The sequence below is a fragment of the Pleurodeles waltl genome, chromosome 3_1 (genome assembly GCF_031143425.1).
Source record: "Pleurodeles waltl isolate 20211129_DDA chromosome 3_1, aPleWal1.hap1.20221129, whole genome shotgun sequence".
Taxonomy (NCBI): Eukaryota; Metazoa; Chordata; class Amphibia; order Caudata; family Salamandridae; genus Pleurodeles; species Pleurodeles waltl.
Window position 1 is genome coordinate 794,299,462 of NC_090440.1, and position 21,503 is coordinate 794,320,964.

Sequence of the window (21,503 nt, forward strand, 5' to 3'; positions counted from 1 at the left end):
GCAAAGGTTACTGTGTCCTGCTCTTCAAGAAGCCAGCAGCTGATCACCAACATACTGTGAGACCTAGTTCATTCCTTAACAATGCTAGGTTCCAGGGACAACTTATGGAAATAAAACTCTACCAACCTATCACCCACCAACATCAAGTGTCAGAGGCCAATGGCCAGTGATGTCTCTACAACAGACAACCCAGCTTCACGCCATCAAATTACAGTGTATCAGATTTAACATGACAGAGACTCAGAACCCTAAAGTAAGAACCAACAAGCAGTCTTAATCCAGTTGGACCCATCATCAACATAAAATATAAATCAACATTAAATATGGTTACACAAATGAATGTCTACCTCTAGTATGGCCTTGAAATAGACTGAATACGTCCTGAGGAACTGCAGCCAATTGAGTATGTGAAGGGACATCGCAATGCCATAAATTAGAAAGATGACACATTGAGAACCACAATGATCTTTACTGTTTCCCTGGAGACGTACTCTTTCGTTCTGAATATACAGCCATATCAATTTCAATTCTAAATATCTAATGACAATTTTATACATCTGGAACTGGAAAAAGAATCGGAGAAACAAGCACACATCATGCAGTGTCTGAAAAAAATATTTTTGGATGAAGGAAGCTTTCCTGTGTTTAAATGATCCCAAACTGAGGGCCTTGTTGGAGACATGCTGTTCTCACCACTTCCACTCATTTGGCCATGCCTGCTAAATGATTCTCTCACACTGAATTCCCCAAAAAAGAACCTGGGAATCTCATGTGATGCCAAGCTCTCATCATCTCACATATCAACTCTGTGTAAAGGAAGAAAACTACTGGATACTTATGCTCAGGAAAATCTTTCCTCAGTTGCTGCAGTTCAGCTGTCCTTTTTGCAACATCACCTGCAAATGTCTCCCCAAGAAGCATAAGGTAATATTCCTGAGCAAAACACCAATGCACAAAAGCTTTGCCTGAACCTTAAAAATGAAACCACACAATACCACTTCTGAAAGTGCTCAATCTGCATTTGGTTGATTATCGGATTGGGTGGAAACTCCTGTGCTCCTTCAACAAGGCTTTTTAGGGAGGGATCCCCGAAGTATCTTCAGAAACTGTCTGCAAACTAAGCCCCCCTTCATGCCCTTGGAAACACATAGGCCCTCATTCTGACCTTGGCGGTCTTTTCGCAAGACCGCCGAGTTACCGCCGCGGTGAAGACCGCCGACCGCGGCGGTATGCCGCTGTGCGCATTCTGACCGCTGGGAGCGTTCCGCCGGAAAACCGCCAGCAGCCACACTGGCGGTCCGCGGGAAAGTGGAGACTGGTCAACCTCCACCGCCACGCCAGCAGAACACCGCCCACAGAATTACGACCCACATTTCTGTGTGGCGGTCTTCTGTTGGCGGTCTTCTGTTGGCGGTCACCTCCCCATGGCTCCTGTCACCTCCCGGAGGACCAACGCACAAGGTAAGTTGATCGTCCGTGAGGGGAGGGGGTGGGGGGGTGTTGTGTGATGTGTGCGTGCATGGGGGTGTGCGTGGGAGTGTGTAGAGGGGGTGTGTGAGTGCGTGCATGCGGGCGGGGAGTGCTGCTGTGCCTATGGGCAATGTGTGTAGTTCGGCGGGTGCGCATGTCGGCATGTATGTGTGCGGGTATGTGTCCCCGTTGTGTATGTGTGTGTGTAGGGGGTGTGTATATGTGCGTGTAGGGGGTGTGTATATGTGCATGTAGGGGGTGTGTGCATGTCGGGGTGCGTGTATGTGCATGTCGGGGTGGTGGTGTGGAGGGGGTTCGTACCACCTCTGGGGGTGGCAGGGGGGTGGAGGGTGTGGGGGGAGGACTCGGGGGGGCAGTGGGGGGTGGGGGAGACCCCTATCAGTGCCAGGGAAGGAATTCCCTGGCCCCGATAGTGCCTACCGCCATGGTTCGCATGGCGGTTCCCGACCGCCAGAAACCGCGGCGGTAAGCAGGGTCATGATACCGTTGGCGGTCTTGGGTCGACCGCCGGACCGGAGTGCGCAGACTCCAGCCCGTCGGTCATGACCGCCGTGGCTGTCGGAGTGGGGAAGTGGCGGTCGGTCGCGGCGGTGACCGCCGCGGTCAGAATGCCATTTTTAATACCGCCGGTCTGTTCGCGGTCCGACCGCCGTCTCTCCGCCGACCGCCAAGGTCAGAATGAGGGCCATAGTGTGCAGGACTGTACTGAACTTGATTACTTACTCAAAGTCCAAACAAGTTCTCTGAGATTAATAAAAGACCTGAAGAGTAACAACTTCAAATATATAGATGTAACGTTTACATGCTCTTCATAATGGGGATGAGCGCAGAAACGGCGTAACAACGCATGCTGTCCTCCTCTCCACTTGCATCACACTTTGGGTGATTACTTCATAGCTCTAAATAGAAGGAATGAAGCAGTAAAGGACAGAGAACTGATGTTCAGCAGTACTATTATCGGACATCACCCTTTTGGAGATGCTCACAACAAGCTGTAGATCCATGGATCCATATGCACTCTTGCATAACTGGAAGGTAATGCATTCAGCATGCTATGGAAAAAAAATCGAAATTGATGTAATAAATAATTTAAAAAATCGTTTCTACAGTAATCAGTTTAATTCAACATTAACTCATATGTTAAAGTACGCTTGCTTTTTATGTTAGCTTCTTGGAACATGTCCATCAACTAAGTGCTAAGGGGCTGATATCTGGCTGGGCAGCCAGTGCACATTCATGGGACGGCGCAGACTAAGGACAATAAACCTTACAGAACGCTTTCTTGAATAGCCATGTCCACAATGCCCTATTGTAGAAGGGCTACTTGGTTTCTTCCAAACTGCGCGGCATAGAGTTCCAGAGCTGAGGTGTGCGTAGTGAAAATGCACAACCATTCAAAAAGATGCATCTGAAGCTCAGTACTTGTACTAATGTCAGCTGGCGTGTTACTAATGGTTTGGAGGGGGGTCTATTGGCTTTAGACAGAGATCCTGGGGTGCTGTCATGAAAAGCCTGGAAAATGCAGCCTAAATTCTTAACTTGGAAGCGGTCTTGTACGTATGAATAAACGTACATTCTGTTACACCAAACAATAGCAATAAATGACATCAGCTGCTACTCAAGACAGACAAATAAAAACATAGTTGATGCCATATACATGCATTGTAGATGCCACACTCACCTCCACACTCGGACATGTTGCGAGCACCTGTTGCCTTTTGGGATCCGTGGCTGTCTGTACGTGGACAAGTTTCACATGTTATTTGCCCTTCCTCATCTTGGTATGTTCCATTGGGGCACAAAATGCATTGTTCCTGGTCCCCATCATAGTATGTTCCAACACTGCAGCTGACTAGCAAAAAAATACAAGGGTCATCAAAAGCCTTCGAAGTTACCCAACAACAGTGACCGCGAGGAGCGGAGTTGGAAGCAGTCCAGGGTGCGAATGCTACTTAAAGACCCTTCCAATGAAGTAAACGTGAAAAAAAAATCTAGACAAAGATCAATGTTCACACTAAAAACTTTCAACTGGGCTTAAAACAAGATACGAGAAAAAGACTTATTTGTAGACAAAACGTCTCCAATCCAAACATATTTTTTATTTTAAATAAATAGACACAAAGTTAAAATAGTTTTGTATTTTCTGGCACTCTGCTCGTATTAAAAGAGAACATTTGGCAGCATTACGTAAATCACCCCAAGTTTGTAAACACAATTTCTTGGAATTAATAGCTAAATCCAGAATTCTTTCAGTTGCCTTCCCCTTGCTTCAGCAACCTGCTTGATTTTCTTCCAATTAACAAAGGAACCAATTGCCTCCAGAGCACTTCATTTCGCCAGAGCAGGCCTTTGTTGGCCTTCAATGACCATTAAAACCCCATTCTTAAATCGCATGCAGCTGTTTTCTTTTTCCCCTCCAAAAAACAGTATGTGAAAGCTTTTATCATGCAAAAAGAGGGGCCCGCGGGACGCCGAGATTAATGGTTACAAAGACATTTGGAGTCTCCCTTTCAGCACGTTAGCCTTTGAGTGTCCCGTGGCATAGACAAACACTATGGTATCTCGGTTGGTGAAGGCGAACCCAATAAAAGAGGGGTCAATGTTCCACCAACTAACCATTTTCCTAAGAGCCATGCCTTGACTTTTCAAGAAGAAATCGCAAACAGCGGATGCAAATCGCTTCCCGTGGCGTCCTTGAAGTTATCACTGTTTAACAGTTCACAGGCTCGGGTCACGCTGGGCAGCCATGTGCACCGGCCCTTTCTGCCTCTCTGTGCATCCTGGCGACCACTGCGGCTTTAGCAGCGGGAACAACACTTTCCCTCTCATTTGAGAAATTACCAGCTGTAGACTTCTTTCAAAGTGGCAGAGAAAAGCTGCCCTGTTTTGGGGGTGGGGGGGGCTGCCACATGGCATTGTAGGTTGAGGTACCGAGACACAAATCTCGAGATTTTATGCGTCTCTCTTCGAACACACTTTTCCTGGTTGTGTGTTTTTTTGTGCTATTTTTTGACCTAACTTAACAAAAAGCAAGAAGAAACTTTTGAACTTGGAATGCGCGGCAGCGAGACAGAGGTTATCTATAGCTCTTAAAAGGGGCATAATTGATACACGATAGATGTGTGCCACCCTAAAGTGCTGGGCCCTGCCATGAGCAAAATTCCTTTAAAGACATTAGTCTATGTTTTCATACCACCGGAAAAACAAAGGAAATTCAACCGGTTAAATGTAAATAGATATTTAAGCCTAAAAAGCATCTGGGCAGACTACTTAAGTGCCTTCAGACACGCCTGCTATCTGCTACTAATGTTGGCAGTTCTTCAGAGGCCTGCACACTCCCCTCTGTAATTCCCTGTGAATGGGTAAACCTTCTGCACAGTGTTACTGGCTGTTTTTCTCATTTGCTTGGGGACTCGGCCCAATGCAGACAAGACAATGCATTTATCCGTGCAGCGATGCAATATTACAGGTGCGGGTACACAAAGGTTGGGTGGGTTGGGGGGGGGGGGGGGGAGAGACACTAACTGTGCCACCTGGGAAGGGGCACACAATTAGAAAGCCCTTGGGGGGGAAGCCCCACTGGGAGCAGGCAAGCACTGCCTCAAGTAGCCTTCAAGGAGCACTGCTGTAGAAGGTTTCCTGATTACCCTCTCCAAAGTCAGGCCCAGTCAGCCTGCGATGAAACGGCCTCTCGGTCTTCCACTGTCGGGGTTTCTCCATTACAGGTGTACATACCTTCAGTTTTGCACCTACACTGTAAAGAGTGTATTTGGCACCCAGTAATGGTCTGTAACGGGCGTCCACAATGCACACAGGTGCAGACCTGCACACATGCCTGTGTGTGTCATACAGGCCCTGGAGTCACACGTAATGTCTTACACTGACGTTTAGCAGATGTACAAATATTCATATGCCTGGAAATGGAATACATAGAAAGTATTTTCGTCTAGTTAAATAAACCAGGGAGCAAGGCAAATAGACAATCATTCAAAGTGGTGAAGGCTGGGTGATGGGCAGGGGGTGAGAAATAGCAGGGGGAATGAGAGAAACCAGAGAAGTAAGCTGGTGGATTTTTATCTACCGGCAACTTTTCTGCTTCCTCCCACGGTTTCAGATGCGCAAAGCCATTTTTTTTTTATAAACAAACGGCTGGAATCCCTTGTGCACTTTTGCTTCGAAATGTAGGGACTCCAAGGAAAACGCAGGTGCCAAAGCAACTTTGCAGTGACATATGCACCACCTGCCATGTGCAAAAAACACCTTTCCTTAGACTGTTAAGTGCAAAAACAACACTTTGCACCACTCCGTCTGCACACATTTTGTACAGAACGTAGCTAGGCTGTGGGCGAATAGAAAGGTAGACTCTTCCGCGTCAACGCCAACTTCCAAATCTGATATTGTTTCAGACACTAAAAGGGAAATAACGTCTAAAAAATGGCCCTCATAAAAACTACTGTTAAAGAATATTGCCAACTTGGACATTAATAAAAAAGGGAAAAAAAGCAACTAGACGTTACTAATAAGGTAGAGTGAGGGAATCCTGAATGGAATACGTGATCGTAAAAACTACTCAAAAGAGACAACAGACATTGACAAAGTCAATACTTTAGGGTTTTGCAAAATGAAAAGATTTTAGAACGGTTCACCCACTCAGCAGAAGAACTACACCATGGTCAGCAGAACTGAAAGTTCCCCTAAAAGACAATACATGTATACCACTAGCGAAAATAGTGCAAGCTTCCCTCGCACAGGACATGCACTTCAATCACACAAGCAGTGCGTGCTTCAAGTAAATGTAACAACTGCAGTAGCCTCACTAGCACTGCAAGCTTCCTCTACATACAAAAGCAGTAACAGCACAGGAAGAAGCAGTGCAAGCTTCACACACACACACACACACACACACACACACCCCACACACACCCACCCACCCACCTCCGGAACAGTTATTCAAGCTTCGCCTGACCTTCAGCTTTTCGGAATTACTATGTTGCAAGGGAAAATTGTGGAGAAGTGCAGCACCTTTTGCATGAGACTCAATCAAGGGACAATTAATCAGCAAGGATGGGTTGAAGCTGACGAATGTCTGAATATTTGCATAAACCCTTCCTACACAGTCAAGACATTTGCATATGACACTGTCAGTTATGTGATAGTTTGTTGCTGATAGTTTCACTTTTCCATACACTTACTTTCTGCTACAATACCGCTGAACATTTACTTACAGCTATCCACAGTCCACCTGCCTCAAGCTCTTGGCTCTGGGTACATTTAGTGTCATGTGTTAGATCTCTCTTCCTACCCCTTTAAACTTACTAGTAATTCGATTACGTGTTTTCATCCCCTCCTGTCTCAAGTAACGAATCAACTCATTTGGTTATTTTTTTCCACTCTTGCTCTTTGCAACGACTCATTATAAAGAGTTCTCAAGTGAACTGAACTAAATCCAGAGCTCTCCAAATCAGGACTGCCTTTACATCTTTGTGCGCTGAACACAGTAGCAGGTAAAGTCAGTAACACAAGAGGGCAATTCCTTCAAATATTCCTAATGCCAAATAGTAGTTAATCAATTCCTTTTTTTCATTCTTGTACTTGCAGCCTTGCATTATTATGGAAAAAAAACTTCGAGCATCAGAATGCAAAGAATACACGAGGACAGAATAAGCTACTTAATCTTTAAATGGAACAGCTTAGGTCTACTGCAGATAGTTTACAAAAGCGTTACAAAGTCTTGGGAATGAACTGCAAATCATGCAGTTGATACAAATTCCCGAGTTTCAGGTTTATATAAGTTTTTCCTAACACTTGCGCACAGCGGCAGCCACTGTGTGGGGCTTATTCGTCAGATGCCCCTCACCAAGGGTCTTGGCTTGCACTGATTCGCCTGTTCCTCATGTCCCTACAGGATGTGCCAGACCCTGCTGAATACACACCACCATCATCCTATGAAATTTCTTAGCACTTACATGATACGCCGACACCAGCTGATGCGTCCTTCCTCTTATTCGCACTCACGATCCTCTCTGTAACTTTACAAGGGATGCTTCCTCATCTGGAATCAGGAGGTGCTAGGGGCTCTTTTCTGGTTGGCTAAAATGTCACTGCTAGATGGATGTACCAACACAACGCCCCTCACCCTGTGCAGGGCCACCATTGGATCTCTGACTCTGCGGCCACAACCAAAGCACTGACATAAGTCAAAAAGTCGGCATGGTGGGACTGATGAGTGTGGTGGTACAAAGCAGGGCCCGAGTGAGTGGGCTTCTGGGGCAAAGCAGGGCATTACTTGGCAGCAAGCAGAATGCTGCTGTATGCTCCCACACTGATGCAATGATCTGCACAGTAAGGATCGCTCAGCCATTCTTACAGCAAATCACACAGCAACTGTGCCGGAAAAGCAATGATGGAAAAGGCAAAAAGCTCTCTTCATAAGCCTGTTTTGATCAAGTGATTATCTAAAGATAGAGTGTCAGTGCATAGGGATGGCTACCTGAGGGCAGAGCAATTAATCAATATCCTGGCACTTTGAAAGCTAGTGATTTGCGTTAAAATAAGCAAGTAGAAAAAACGCACATTGCCAGCAGTACTCTTTTGAGATGCAATACGGACAAGAAACACTATTTGGATTGTCACTTTCATGCCTACTGTGCCATGTTTTTCTTGGGCATAACTGCAATATGTTTGTCCTCTAGCGTCACCACTACTAAAAACCAAAATGTTGACAGGGCATAATGTCTGGCAGTGGGCATTCTAAAAGTCAGCGTGACAGAAAATGTTCTTGTCCTAAGTTACCTCTCACCACATAAGCTGAAATAAGTGTATGTAAATGAAATACCTGAAATATATTGCACAGCACCATTTTTTTTTTATTGGAGTACAAATTATTTGCATATTTATGAAATGCAGATTTGGGTTAACTAGTAGGTGATCCTGGGCAGGCAGAGACGAGAAGACATTAGCGGACTGCCGCATGACTGGCCACCATCCACCAGGTACCTATTATCATGTGGTATTCAAACATATAACTCCTACCCAAAATACAGCAATACCAGGCCAGCCGTCACAAATTCAACTGACACAAAGGAATACAGCAGCATCGCTGTTTCCCTCCAAAGGCCCCCAACCATGAGGAATCGGAGGTAATGCATTGAAGCCCCCTTTGTGGTCCCTCATTTTTTTGGGGTGGTTCTTTGCTGCACCTGTTAGAAGAGTCACCCTGCAACTCTGCACAACCTCCTTGGTAGCCTGGAGCAAAGAGCCGTTGCTGCAGACAGAGAACTTCCTAACAGGTGACAAAGTTGTGCATTATGGGGAGGGCACCAGATTTTATAATACTTCAACTTTTATTTATCAAAATGTAAGCACACTGATATTTGCATGATTTCCGAGCTATTAGCTGCCATTTATGTCACAGTACAGCCATCTGAAAAAGACTAGCAATGTAAAAGAAACAAATGATCAAATGTAGCTATTACATTAGGAGAAATCATACAAACACAGCTACTGGCATGAAGTCCTGACCGAGTCTCAATAGAAGAACAATATTCACTTTTTTGTTATAGTTTTTTAAAAAAATCAAAATGAGCAAACAGACCTCCTTTTGACTTAAATATATGAAAAATCACTGGAAATCGAAAACACTGAGCCTTAAGTGTGAGCTCCTGATCTGGAAAAAGATGGGCAAACGGTATGGGGGGAAGAGAGGGCAGTTGTTCTGAGTAGTTTCTGTAGGCAAAATGTCTATTATGACAAGCATTAAAGTGCCATGGGGGAAGAAATTAGAAACCATGCTGCCCTACTTCTGCTGGTGGCTAACTCTGTTCAGCCTTACACTAGCTTTATCAAAAGATAAAACATAAGCACTTGCCACATGAGGAGCAGATCCATTATATATTGGGGGCGCGGTAGGCAAAGATCTATAGATAGGAACCACTCGCCGTTGTGCATTATCACACTTCTTTCCTTCACTGGCTTAGAACAAGGTACTTATGCTGATAAACCCCAGAAGTAGCACACAGACTCTCTGCCATGTTTGGTGCTAACAGAAGTGCTTGGAAAAGCCTTGCTTCTCCCCATCCAGTATCTTTCATTTTGCTTTTCGCTTTAGACTGCAATTCTTGCTGGCCGGCTCCTGTTGACTGATTAAACAGGTCGAGAGGAGCAGCCACAATTGCAGCACCCGGGTACAGGAGCAGACATGCTCTCTTGGTGTTCAGTGACCATTTGCTGTTGTATTCTTTTAAAATTGTCTTGTTAGGGAGGCTGCAAAGGCAACCCCAGTGCCTGTTGGCTACCAGGATCAGTTAGGGTCACCATGGAAGGTGGCTGTGACATGCTGGGGCCTTTACATCTGGAGTGGCCCTGTGTGCTACCTCTGTGCCCCTGCTGACTTCTGATACAGCTCAGTGCTACCCAGCAGCCAAATCTTTTGTTTTCCCGCCCTCCAATTCCTATTTCAGGTATGTGGAGATAATGTCGGATAAAGGAAGGTGTTCCACTTACTTTGTGTGTCACTACCTTTCTTTTTTGCAGCTGTGTTGTATTTAGAGGGGCAGACAGCAGGTAGACACATTGGCACCAGTCAGTCAAAAGTAAGGTGAATTCTGGATTGACAGGGCTATAAATCCTATCCCAAGATGGTGCAATGCTGCCAGGGTAGCCAGGGGCAGCAATTGCCCCTTCCTCTCTAGGGTAGCCTATGTCACTTGCCTGGGGAATGTAGGGAGATGGTGTTTGCACCAGGGGACCACGGTTCAGCCCTCTTTTCTAGAACCATCCTCAAAAGGTGGCAGGGGAATCCCTCTTGGGGGTGGCTCTGGCATTGTTGGGTAATGGCTCAACTTACATGTTGGCCGAGGCCCCCTCCATGAGGGAGCAAGAGACTTCTTATGGGAAATATCACTGGGGGGCCAGGAGTTTGTTCAGGCCCCCAATCTATTAAGTGGGGTTGTAAGGGCCAGCGGGTTGGTCACCGTATCTTCAAGTACTTGGATAAGTTTTGATGTCTAGACTATTTTCAACATATGAAGATGTCTTGTTATGTAACTAATGCAAACTGTTTATCTTGAATTGTTTTCATGACGTGTACATAAATAGAGGCAGTGAATTATTTATTCGCCAACGCAACGCACAGACCCTGACAATCATGATTATGGTGAATGACTGTTTGCTCTCATGATGTCATGTATGGTTTCCTCGGACGTTCTTTCGCTCCCCAGGCTGGGCGTTGCCCCCACCTATGTAATATCGAGTTGCGGGCTGGGGAAGGTTGAACCTGCTAGTTTTCCAAGGTTTCTTTGTTAACTTGTCCAAAAATGATTTTCTTTGCATCGATTCATTCATTACATAGTATTATAGTACGTATCTGCCTTCAGTCGAGATAATGCAGTGTTTACTTTATTCCCATTTTCCAGGTGGGTTAAATATGGGTGGCTCGTGTGCCCAAACAGCAGAGCCACTGACCTGAGCATAGGAGGGAGGAATACCGACGCCTGGCCTTAGAGGCGGTACTACCGGGGGCGAGGGTGATCCGGGGAAGGTGGTTTTGAAGAAAGGAAGCAGCACCTAGTTCCATCTTTTCTCTATAATCATTTTGCCCTTGAGAAACCGACGACTCATTAACGCACTCGGAATGACTTTACATCCTGCGCGCACCATGCGGTTTGGATGAAGAGGTGGACGCCAGGGCCCCAGACAAACAGCAGCTGACCCCTGTGTGGAGATTTCAGTACTTTTTGCCGCATTCTCAGTCTCCGACAGACGAGTGTCGACAACCCTGGCAGTCGGAAGAGGACGGTTTCTGTACTGATACTGAAGACGGCGTCACTTAAAGTATACTGAAAATGCCGGCTTACGCTAAATGCCGTAGGAAACACCGTGTAAACAAAAGTACTTTGCAATTAAACATTCTCCAGACGACTTAACAGTGAAGAGGGTTCTGATCGAGCGGACAGATAAGCAGTGGCAAACGTGCCATGACGTCACAACACCCACTGAAATAATAAAAGAACCTAATTTTTTAATACTAGAGACGGAATAAGCCAAAGACTGATGACAAATCTAAACACCAGCTACAGAAAAAAAGTTGAATGCCTTCTTCCTTAAACAATAGCGTTTTTTTTTTACGGCAGTTGCTGCTCAGAATCCGTTAATGCAGATGCATAAAAAGGAAATCTGCACCACATGGAAGATTACCAAACTGGGTTGCCTTAGTCAGAGCTACTTTGTGCGCTATGTGAGAGAGCCCAGTATACAGTAAACAAGCATTTGCAATGCAATGGCTCTCACGTTTACTCGAGTTAGAGCTACTAGCGTTGTAAATTCTTAACTGGACTTTTCTTACCACATAAATTGAAAATGAAAAGTAAAACCGTTAACATAAGCAAGCAGCTTCAAAGTGCTATGGCCACCATGCTATACCATGGCTGAAAGGCATTCAATCTGTCAGTGATGGGGTCACTGCCTCCATGCATGCGCCGTGGTGGTGGAAAGGTTCCTTCATTTTCATACCCATAAGCCAAAAGAGGCATGCATTGAGATAAAAGGGCACCAGATGAGAAGGTGCACTGCCATAGTGCTGAAAGAGCCAATCTATAATGGGAGTATGTGCATCCTGAAGTAAAAAAGAGTGCAGACTGGCTAAATCACACAGATTGCAGAGCTGTTCCCAAGAGTCACATGCAGCAGCAACTTCTCCCTACACCTAAATGACAACCATGGAAGTACTGACCTCTGGTTTCATGTAACCAGAAGTGTGTTGTGTCACATCATGTGTCAGTGAGCCCAACAGAGCACATCTCCATGTACAGGTATACACAATCTAAACAACATATGTAGGCTAGTCTAAACTAAAGCATCGTGCTTTGATAACAGTACAAAGGACAGCAGCAGAAATTCTACACTTTACACACTCACAAACCTGTAATATGTGCAATATGAACTGTAAAAACTATAGTACAGACACAGACATAATACAACATGTTCTGGAAAAGCATGCTATAATGAAGTTTTGACACGTCGCTTCTCGGCATCTTGGCTAAGATCAAGTGAAGTGTACAAGCATAATTTACCAAAAAAGCTAGTTTCTGAAAATTCTAATAAACACAATTCAAAATGACTAGTTCAATGCACTTTTTTCTGACATGGTCCATGAATCCAAGTATCGCACACAATTTGTACACGCAAAGACTTGTTACACGTCAATGGAAAGAAGCTTGTTGGCCAAGGTGGAAACACCAGGCTCGCTTCCGTTTGTCCCTAGAAACAGCAAAGTATGCCTTTGTGACTCACAGCAGTGGGCGAAATGGCAAGATGGCAGAAAAAATTCGGACAGACAATGCATATGGATATACAAATATTGATGGTTGGTGGGAAGCGAGGTCCATTAATTTGCCTACTTTTCTGCCAGTTCCTATGGCCTACAGAATTTGTATTTGCTACTACATGATGATTGCTCACCTGTGACTGTCTATTGTATTTCTGACGTCTTTAGACTTTAACCCCCTCTCACTAGCACATCACTCCTGCCGGCGGTCAGTTTTATTCATCTACAATTCTTTATGTGAAGAATCCCTTCTCCATTACAAGCTCATAGCAAGTTTGAATCCATAATCTCTATGAGAACTACACCCATACTAGAATAGGCTTACCTGCCATTTGTTTTATTGTATTTCCTTCTCATTTTCTTCCACACTATCGCACTATCACATTACGTCTCTGATTACGTTTCTGGTTCTTTGGACAGTGTAAGACGTACAACTGATTCTTTCAGAGATGTGACCTCCAGAACTGAATGGTTTACTTAGTCGAGGCCTCACCAGCCACTATCCAACATGAACCCCTGCTCCCACTCGCCAAACAATTTGAAAATACCCTAACACAAATTCAACAGACCACCTTTGTATAAGATCAACATTTCCCTCAGAACCATAATGGCACCAAGATCCTGAAAGCAAACAAGACCAAACACACCGTAATAAAGCTCTTTACAAACACACATTACAAAACATCAAAGAAACATCAATACATTTTCTTGGAGGTCAAACTTTTCCTGTAACTCGAGATGCAATGACACCCTGCAGGCACGGATGGATGGGCTTCCTGAGTGAGCAAACATCTTCATGAGATACCGATTTGAGAGTTACAACAAAAGTATTAAGAATCACACTAGGACCTATATTCAAGTTCACCTCCTTGTGCAGAATAATTCTCTGCCTGGCGGCAAAATGCTTTGTTACATCACATTAAAGGAGATTTTGCATTTTTACTGGTCTCTAATAAGATGTCTAAAGTCTAAAAAAATAAATAAATGAGCGGGCAGATTGAGTTTTACAATCAACGCAGTTACTCATAAATCACATGCATCATTTAATTCTATATTTGGCTTGGCTCATTACAGAGCATAGATCTGGGGGGCGAGGACCGCTCGCCATAGTCACAGGGAGATACATGCAAGTTCAGTTGGCAACAATGACGGCAAATGTGAATTTTGAAAAGTATGTGGTGTTTGCTGCAGTGAGCTGGAAGCAGATCAGGTAACAATCTTTAAGTATAGTTAGAGAGAGGATTAGTTAGTAAGGAGGGATTTAAAAGCGGATGCAGCAAGTAAGATGAGTATAGTGAATTACAAGGTGGGTTTGTGAATGACGGTGATGCTGCAGTCAGTGCTTATGTAGCTGATGTAGAACTGCGTAGCCACCAGGGATGAGTTAACTGGAAATGCAGAAGTGATGGAGTGAAATAAAATCCCTCACAAGCCCACTGGCAGATGCAAGAGGAGGAAGCAGGCTTGAAGGGGCAGAGGGGCAGAGGCGCAGGACCGGTAGACTACCAAATTGCTAAGGGCTGCGATGATGAAGAAGCACTCCTCAAGGACACCCAACCTCCCTGAAATGGACAAAAAAATTAAATTTTGCTTTGATTTTCATTCTTTCTGAGACCAGGCTTGGGCCTATTGGATTGCTAAAATGTACACTGCAAAATGCTGTAAGGAAGCTGCAGGCTGGAAAAAGGCATGGAAGGAGGGCAAGGGAGTGGCGTCAGAGGACTGTGCTGCAAAGCTGCACAAACCCGCACTCAAGTTTACCCTGCCTCAGTGAAATGGCTAATAACTAGTAATGGAGGATGTGTGTTCCTAAGCGGTTGTTTTCTTCTCCACAAGAATCATTTGGGAGGTTAGGTGCAGCAGGAATAAGACTTCCAAAGACCCTGCTCTTCCAGCGACATGTATCTATTGTAGTTGAGAGTTAGTAACGCCATGAGGTACCTTCATGGTGAGGAATGGCACACATGTCAATAACCACACTTTGAAAATACTTTCCTCCAGATAGCGGCCGCATGCAGGCAGCTTACCGCATCTGTTGTCCACGCGCATTTGACCAGCCCCGCAGCTCTCCAATGGATCCAAAAACCTGGGTGGCTTCCTGACCACCTCGAAGTCTGTTCCTGATAATCGAAGCTGGAACTGGTCCCGAACAATTGCCTTTCTCAGGGTTCGAATGGTTTTGCGGAATCTCTTCTCCGTCCTTTTCCGTGCGCAGCTCAAATGACATGACTCTAAAATGTAGAAAATTGCATGTAGTTAAGTTGTTATAAAACTAAGACAAACATGCAACCTAGGCTACAACATCAGTCCCAAAAGACATCCATCATGGAAAACACTACTTCCACACCAAACAGCCTTTCAGACAGTAACTTTTTGAGTAAGTCAGGCATGGCAGTTTTTAAATGGTTCAATGAAGCTTCAAAACAGGAGATACTTTTTCTGTGCATGAAGATGAAAGGAAGATACAGAAAGCAAGACTCAAGCGGCAAGTCGCCTGGCTTGCACCGACGGGTATTTGTAAACCAACCTGTCACCTCTTTCTGGTTTGTTTCAAGTTCAAATTCAGCAGTTATAACAATTTCCTTGGTGGTTGCCTTTCTTCCACCGCCTCCACTGGTTTTCTTACAGGTCAGATTTACAAAGGAGAAACTCTCACTGACCGGATTGTGTCTTTCTGTGTAAATAAACAAAATTAATAGAAGGAACAAGCTTGGGAAAACACAACTAGACTCTTTGCTTCTGTGTTAAGCATGCACCAACCTGAAGGACTGGTTAATTGCCCAGAAAGTGACATTGCAGGCAAAACCACTGCATCCACTAAGGCAGGGTTACAGTTTATTTCAGTGTCATGGCAAGAACAGAAAAAAGTCAATCATATACTGTAGTAGAAAATAAGTATCTTATGGGATCTTCTGTCCACCCCACCCCCTCAATCATGGCTTCAACAGAAGTTGTGGGCATGCGAAAATTCACATGTCCACTTTTCAGCTCCAGCGTATTCGGAGCTTTAGAAAAACACCATTACAGCTAAAAAGTTATTTATCTCCACTGAACATTTTACTTATGGACCTCAGAAATGTCCCTCTTTTACGATGCCCTCAATGCTAACCTTTAATCGGAGCCCAACAAAACATACCCACAGGACGAGCAGTTTATGACACAGTTTTTAGAGATCAATCAAACAACAAATTCCAATGATAGTTCCTGAAAGTGAGTTTTTGATCGTCAAGGCTAGTCTAAAACAAGACATCCCCAGTCAGTCAAAAGCCACGGGAAAAACGTACATTATACTCATTCATTTAATTAATCCTCCAAAAAGCTAATTACGCTAAGTACGATAAACACTGTACTAAAACTTTTTGTCACCTCACCCAGACAATTACCGTACCCCCCCCTATTTGGCAGCACAAAACAGTACCATGTTTTATAGAAACATCAGTTTCATACTCTTGCTCAAGTTCAACATGGATTCCCAAGCTTGTGGGCTTGGAAATCCACAAACAGTAGACAGTTGACCACCAAGGATAGATGCCAAGTAGTGTGTAGATAGTTTACCACTGTTGTTTTAGAAGAAAAGGTCTAATTAACACAAATGGATTAAACCTGGATAATCTGGCATATTTCGTATTAATTAAAACCCAAAGCAATACGTTGGTTCATTTGTCGTAGCCTTTCCATTCAAAATAAGTTCTATATGTCATAATTTCTAATTAATTAAATCTTGGATCCATTTTAAAATTAATGTGGATTGGAAACTAGCACATTAAGTACTTATGGATAAATAAAACATATAGAATTATACGGTATGATAAACTAATATGTATTTAGAATTTAAAGGAAGCAAAATGCCTAAACCTTTCTTATGATTCCTAATTTTTCCATCAAATTAGGTCCACTAATATAGGTTAATGCTGTCCCAATGCTGTTCCATTGCTTCTGTGAGTTGTAATTACTTTTGTCAATGCTTGCATACCAGTTCTGGGTGGCTGAAGAAGTTGATAAACCTTTAATTAAAAATGTAGGGAGGCCATAGTGAAGGAAAATAAATGTCTTGCAATGCTAAGAAGGTAACCATCAGCATTTAGAAGCACACACGTGTTTTAATGACACATGTTATCAAAGGTGTTCAGAATGAAAAGGGGTTTTACTTCTACAATATTTTTTACAATGGGCAAGGAAATTTAACTAATTATTTACAAATAATAAGTGTTTTCTCCCTGGCACATTTTGCTTAATGTTTCACTTGGTTTCACTAAGGCTCCTTCATTCAAGATGGATATCTGCAACACTGTGGAATATTATGAGTAACAGATGCAAAAATGCCTTAAAAAGAGATGCTTTTACACACATGCTCCCGGTTTAATCACGAATTTTGTGCACTTTTATGGTGCCTTTCTTTTTTATATTTGTTTAGAACTTGCATGGGAGGGGGACAGACCATATTCACTTTATAATACAAGATGGGGTATTAATAAGCTTACTAAAGATCAGCGATTTTATATAAATGTATTGATAAGGGGGCAGAGAAAGCGGGCCTTGAACAGCGAATGGAAGCACACTGGACATGGAAGATGGATACACAGGCTTTGTTCATTAGCATCAGGGTCTACTACTCTTTCTAAAACTGCCATTTAAGATCTCAGAAAAACGGATCCCTTTCATACAGGAAAAGAAAGTGGCTTTCTCTTTATATTTGTTTAAAAGCCACCTGATAGTGGAACACAATATTTTTATTTTGCAATACAGGAAAGAATATTAAGGCCCATATTTATACTTTTTTAGCGCCACATGTGCGTCATTTTTTGATGCAAAAGCAGCGCAAACTTGCAAAATACAATTGTATTTTGCAAATTTGTGCCTCTTTTGCATTAAAAAGCGGCGCAAATGCGGGCTAAAAAAGTATAAATATGGGCCTAAATAACTTAATAGATAGCAATGATTTATATGAATACACTGAGGGGAAGGGGATAGTTGAAACCAGTTTTAGACCACTTTAATAAGTAAGTAGAACTTATTGACAATAATGAATATTCACAGGACAAAATATCTGACAACATGACCAACAAAAGTGGCTATGTATTCGAAACAGGAAGTCACATTGGCTAAGCAAAGGTGATAAAGGGTATAGTGTAGGTATCCTGTACATGAGAAAGTGCAGTTGAATATGCTTTTTAAGCAAATTAAATGGGTTTCACCACACCACACACCAGTATGCTCTTGTTACAGCATCAGACTGTGATGCGGAGCACCACGTCAGTGGCTTTCTTCCACGATTAATGTTAATTCATGGTTTTCAATGATTAATGTTAATCTATGATTAATCTTTATCAACTAACATTAATCACACTTTTAATTTGATTGCGTACATCAAAATGACACCAAACCGTTTCATACTTGCAGATTTGTCTATTAGGTCCTAAGTAAGGGGCCTAGACTACCCCAACTCCGACAAAAGAAGCCAAGCCTGAACATCACCAAAGAACAGATCAAACATTTTCCAGAGGATACTTTTCCCATGGTAAAAATACAGACAGAAAGGGCCTGTGTGTCCATGCAAACATACAGTTATGTTCTTTATATTATACAACACCTACAAATAGGTCCACAGTAATGAAGCCACACTAATTTCCGTATTACAAATAGGGAACACTTTCACTGTTTGCGCCATGGCACCTATTTTAAAGAGGTGTGCCAGGTGCAAACAGGGAATGTGCACCCTAATACAATGAATGTGCTGCCATCAGGACAGCCGCAAATTCATGCTGCCTTTGGGGCAGCACATTCAGTGCAAGACAGAGTAATTTCTTCAAAGCCTGTCCGCATTTCTCTGTGCAGGTGGCAAGCCACCTGCACTTTGAAGAGGGTAGAGAGATTCCCCTGCAGGTGAGTGCAGCAAGTGACTGCACCCACACACAGGTGATGTCTGGTGAGGGGGGACATGGACCCTCTTTCACTCCTCGAGAGGTCTGCCCTCAAGGGGTGTACTGATAGTGAGCCACTTTTTGGTGGCGCTCGGATTGTGCTCCCGAATGGCCCATTTGTGTCTGCGACCGCATCTACACCACAGTACGGCCACAGAGGCAAACAGAGCCTCTCATCTTCCTGGGTCCACGCTCCCATGTAAACGAGGGGACATCCTCTCATCATAGCACTGGTGCTACATGTGCACTAGCGCTATCAGTATTACAGAAGGGTCCTGCGCCCCCTTCCGTAGTACCATAGTGACTGCGGGGGTTGGGAGGGGCAACAAGTGGGGGCACATGCCAATTGCGCCCCCGGGACACATTATAGAATATGGCCCCATGTGTACTGCCTTGCTACTCCTTGACCCACTGTGAAAACTGCCACTAATTAAAAGTGATGTGTATCAAAAAGAAAGACACATCTGCTACACAGCAGCGGGCCTATGAATTACATTACAGAAACATCAATTTTATTGAGAAATGCTGTCAGCCTATCAGAGCTGACATCCCCCATGGACTCAATGTAAAACACCACGGACTGCAGGCACATAAATATAGTGATGTGGTTTTAAGGGGATGATGCTGATAATGAAGTGGCATGAACTGTTTAAGTGCCCTGCCTGAGATCTGTAATGAACGTTCTGTACTACTTTTTTTTTTTTTTAGGTATTACAAAGTCCATGATAGTTTTCATAGTTCCTACTAGGCTACCCACATCTATCCACCTCATCCAGTCCAAGGTAATAGTGCACACGTATTAGTCAAAATAGGCTTTTGTAGTCTGATATAGCACAAATTAGCTTCCCCAATGAGTGAACTACAATAACATGTCAGCACCAAGAATCAACTGTGAAGATGACATTTTATTATTCACTTTGCTCTTACAACCATTTTAGTGCTGAATAAGATTATCTTCCAACTGTCCAGAGAGATTGCATGTTCTTTTGCTTGAAAGTTGTTACTCAGTTTCGGTTTTAAAACATTTACAATCAGTGCACACTAACTGCACCGAGGAGCACATCCCTGGTTACAGCAGCTTAGTTCGATCGCATGTCCAGTGGGATTGCATGTTGAGTGTTCCTACCTGGCAATAGTGGCTGCAGACTTTCTCGCATCAGTTCCTTCATTTTCAAACTGCACTGCCCTTCATGAAGCTTGAAGGTTGCGTTTGTCCTGATGACTGAAAGATCTTTGAAAAAAACAACACAATGTTATGGTTCCTACAAGTGCAAGCATGAATGTAATTGAATGAGCTTCTCCACTTAGCATATAGCAGGACTCGCTATCTTTTCACGTGGCGCTTACCTATCACAGATACACAGGGTAGGTTTTCAGACATTCTCATACACAGAAATCATCAGTGGTTAATTTGTAAATAAAAACGTGCCGGTGCTCAGAGCTTTCCTCTGAAACTCGTGGCTGCTGCAATTAAATGTACGAGCACAGAATACTAAGGCAGCGTAATCCTAAAGCCACCTCGATTCCCTTAAATCCATGTACAGCCACGCCCTGCCCCTTCAGCTCACACTTGCAGCTTTCTGCTCTCTCCCTTTGTGAAGTTTTTCCGTATTTCACTTTCTCCTTATTTCCAATTAGTGCCTTTGGCTCGCAGAAAATGCCTGATACAAAAAAGATAAGTGCCGGCTCCCAAAAATAAGTGCCAGTGCCCCCCCCCCCCCGGCAACCACCGGCTCAAATTAAGCACTAGAAATCCTACTCTAAAACAAGTACACTTAACACTTCATAGTGCATGACATGCATACTCACACAGATTACCATTTTGAAGACCAGCAACATCACTTCCTGTACAGAAACAAGCACTCATCTTCTGGGCACATACTCTGACCTTTCTCTCGTTTTGATTAAACCAAACATACCAGAGAGATTCCCTCAATGCTTTGTGTGGAGATTTCCTTCTGAGTCCCTATTGGATGCAGTGTTCAGATCCGGAATAACCTCAGTCATCAAGGAACATTTTGATCTTAATGTGGGTGCTGTAGAAAACTAAAGTACTGTATAGAAGTTCATAGAGACATAAATCAGGCGCGTTTGTATAGACAAACACCTTGGATTTCTGGAATGCCTAGACATAAGTATGATGAACTTAGAACAGGAAATAGCATCCCTGAAAAAGAACATGCTAAAATGTCCTACATATCCTGCTTAAAATATATTCTAAAACAGTGGTTCCCAACATTTTGACTTCTGTGGACCCCCACTTTATCATTACTGGAACTTGGGGACCCCCTATTGAATCATTATTGGAATCCAGGGACCCCCCCACTGAGTCATTATTGAAAGCTGGGGACATACGCTGTGAATATTATTTAATTTTCTGAGCAGTCATGGACCCCTGAGGAGGCTTCTGGGAGCCCCAGGGGTCCCCGGACCACAGGTTGGGAACCACTGATCTAAACATTGTGAATTCCAGGAATTCACATATTGGGAAAAGGAACACTGAAGAAGAACACTAGCACATTTATCGAGGCCTAAATAGTCGGACAACAATTACCTGCATAAGCCTTCCCCGGATACACAGCTTTATGACTAATCCTTGATAGTTTGCCAACTTAAACAATATTACTTATCATTGATAGTTGGCCAATTTAAACAATATTACTTATTGTTGATAGTTGGCCAACTTAAACAATTCTATATTCAGCTTTGCAGCTCACAAACTAAGCCTGGGCCGTCCGAAGTTTCTGAATACCTCCATGATGATTGTA

At 43.6% G+C, this 21,503-nt stretch overlaps 1 protein-coding gene across 7 annotated transcripts in view; it reads right to left on the minus strand.

Moving 5' to 3' along the window:
• SCUBE2 (signal peptide, CUB domain and EGF like domain containing 2) overlaps nt 1-21,503 on the minus strand; it is a 369,914-nt gene that overhangs the window by 68,580 nt on the left and 279,831 nt on the right. For 4 of the 7 annotated variants that reach the window (XM_069223646.1, XM_069223644.1, XM_069223645.1 and 1 more), the window contains 4 exons: nt 19,862-19,966; nt 15,342-15,488; nt 14,842-15,045; nt 3,173-3,343 (listed from right to left, as the gene is read on the minus strand). In XM_069223646.1, coding sequence (XP_069079747.1) covers nt 3,173-3,343; nt 14,842-15,045; nt 15,342-15,488; nt 19,862-19,966 — 627 coding nt within the window. The remainder of the gene's footprint in view (nt 1-3,172; nt 3,344-14,841; nt 15,046-15,341; nt 15,489-19,861; nt 19,967-21,503) is intronic. The other 3 variants (XM_069223648.1, XM_069223647.1, XM_069223650.1) reach the window with 2 other exon arrangements.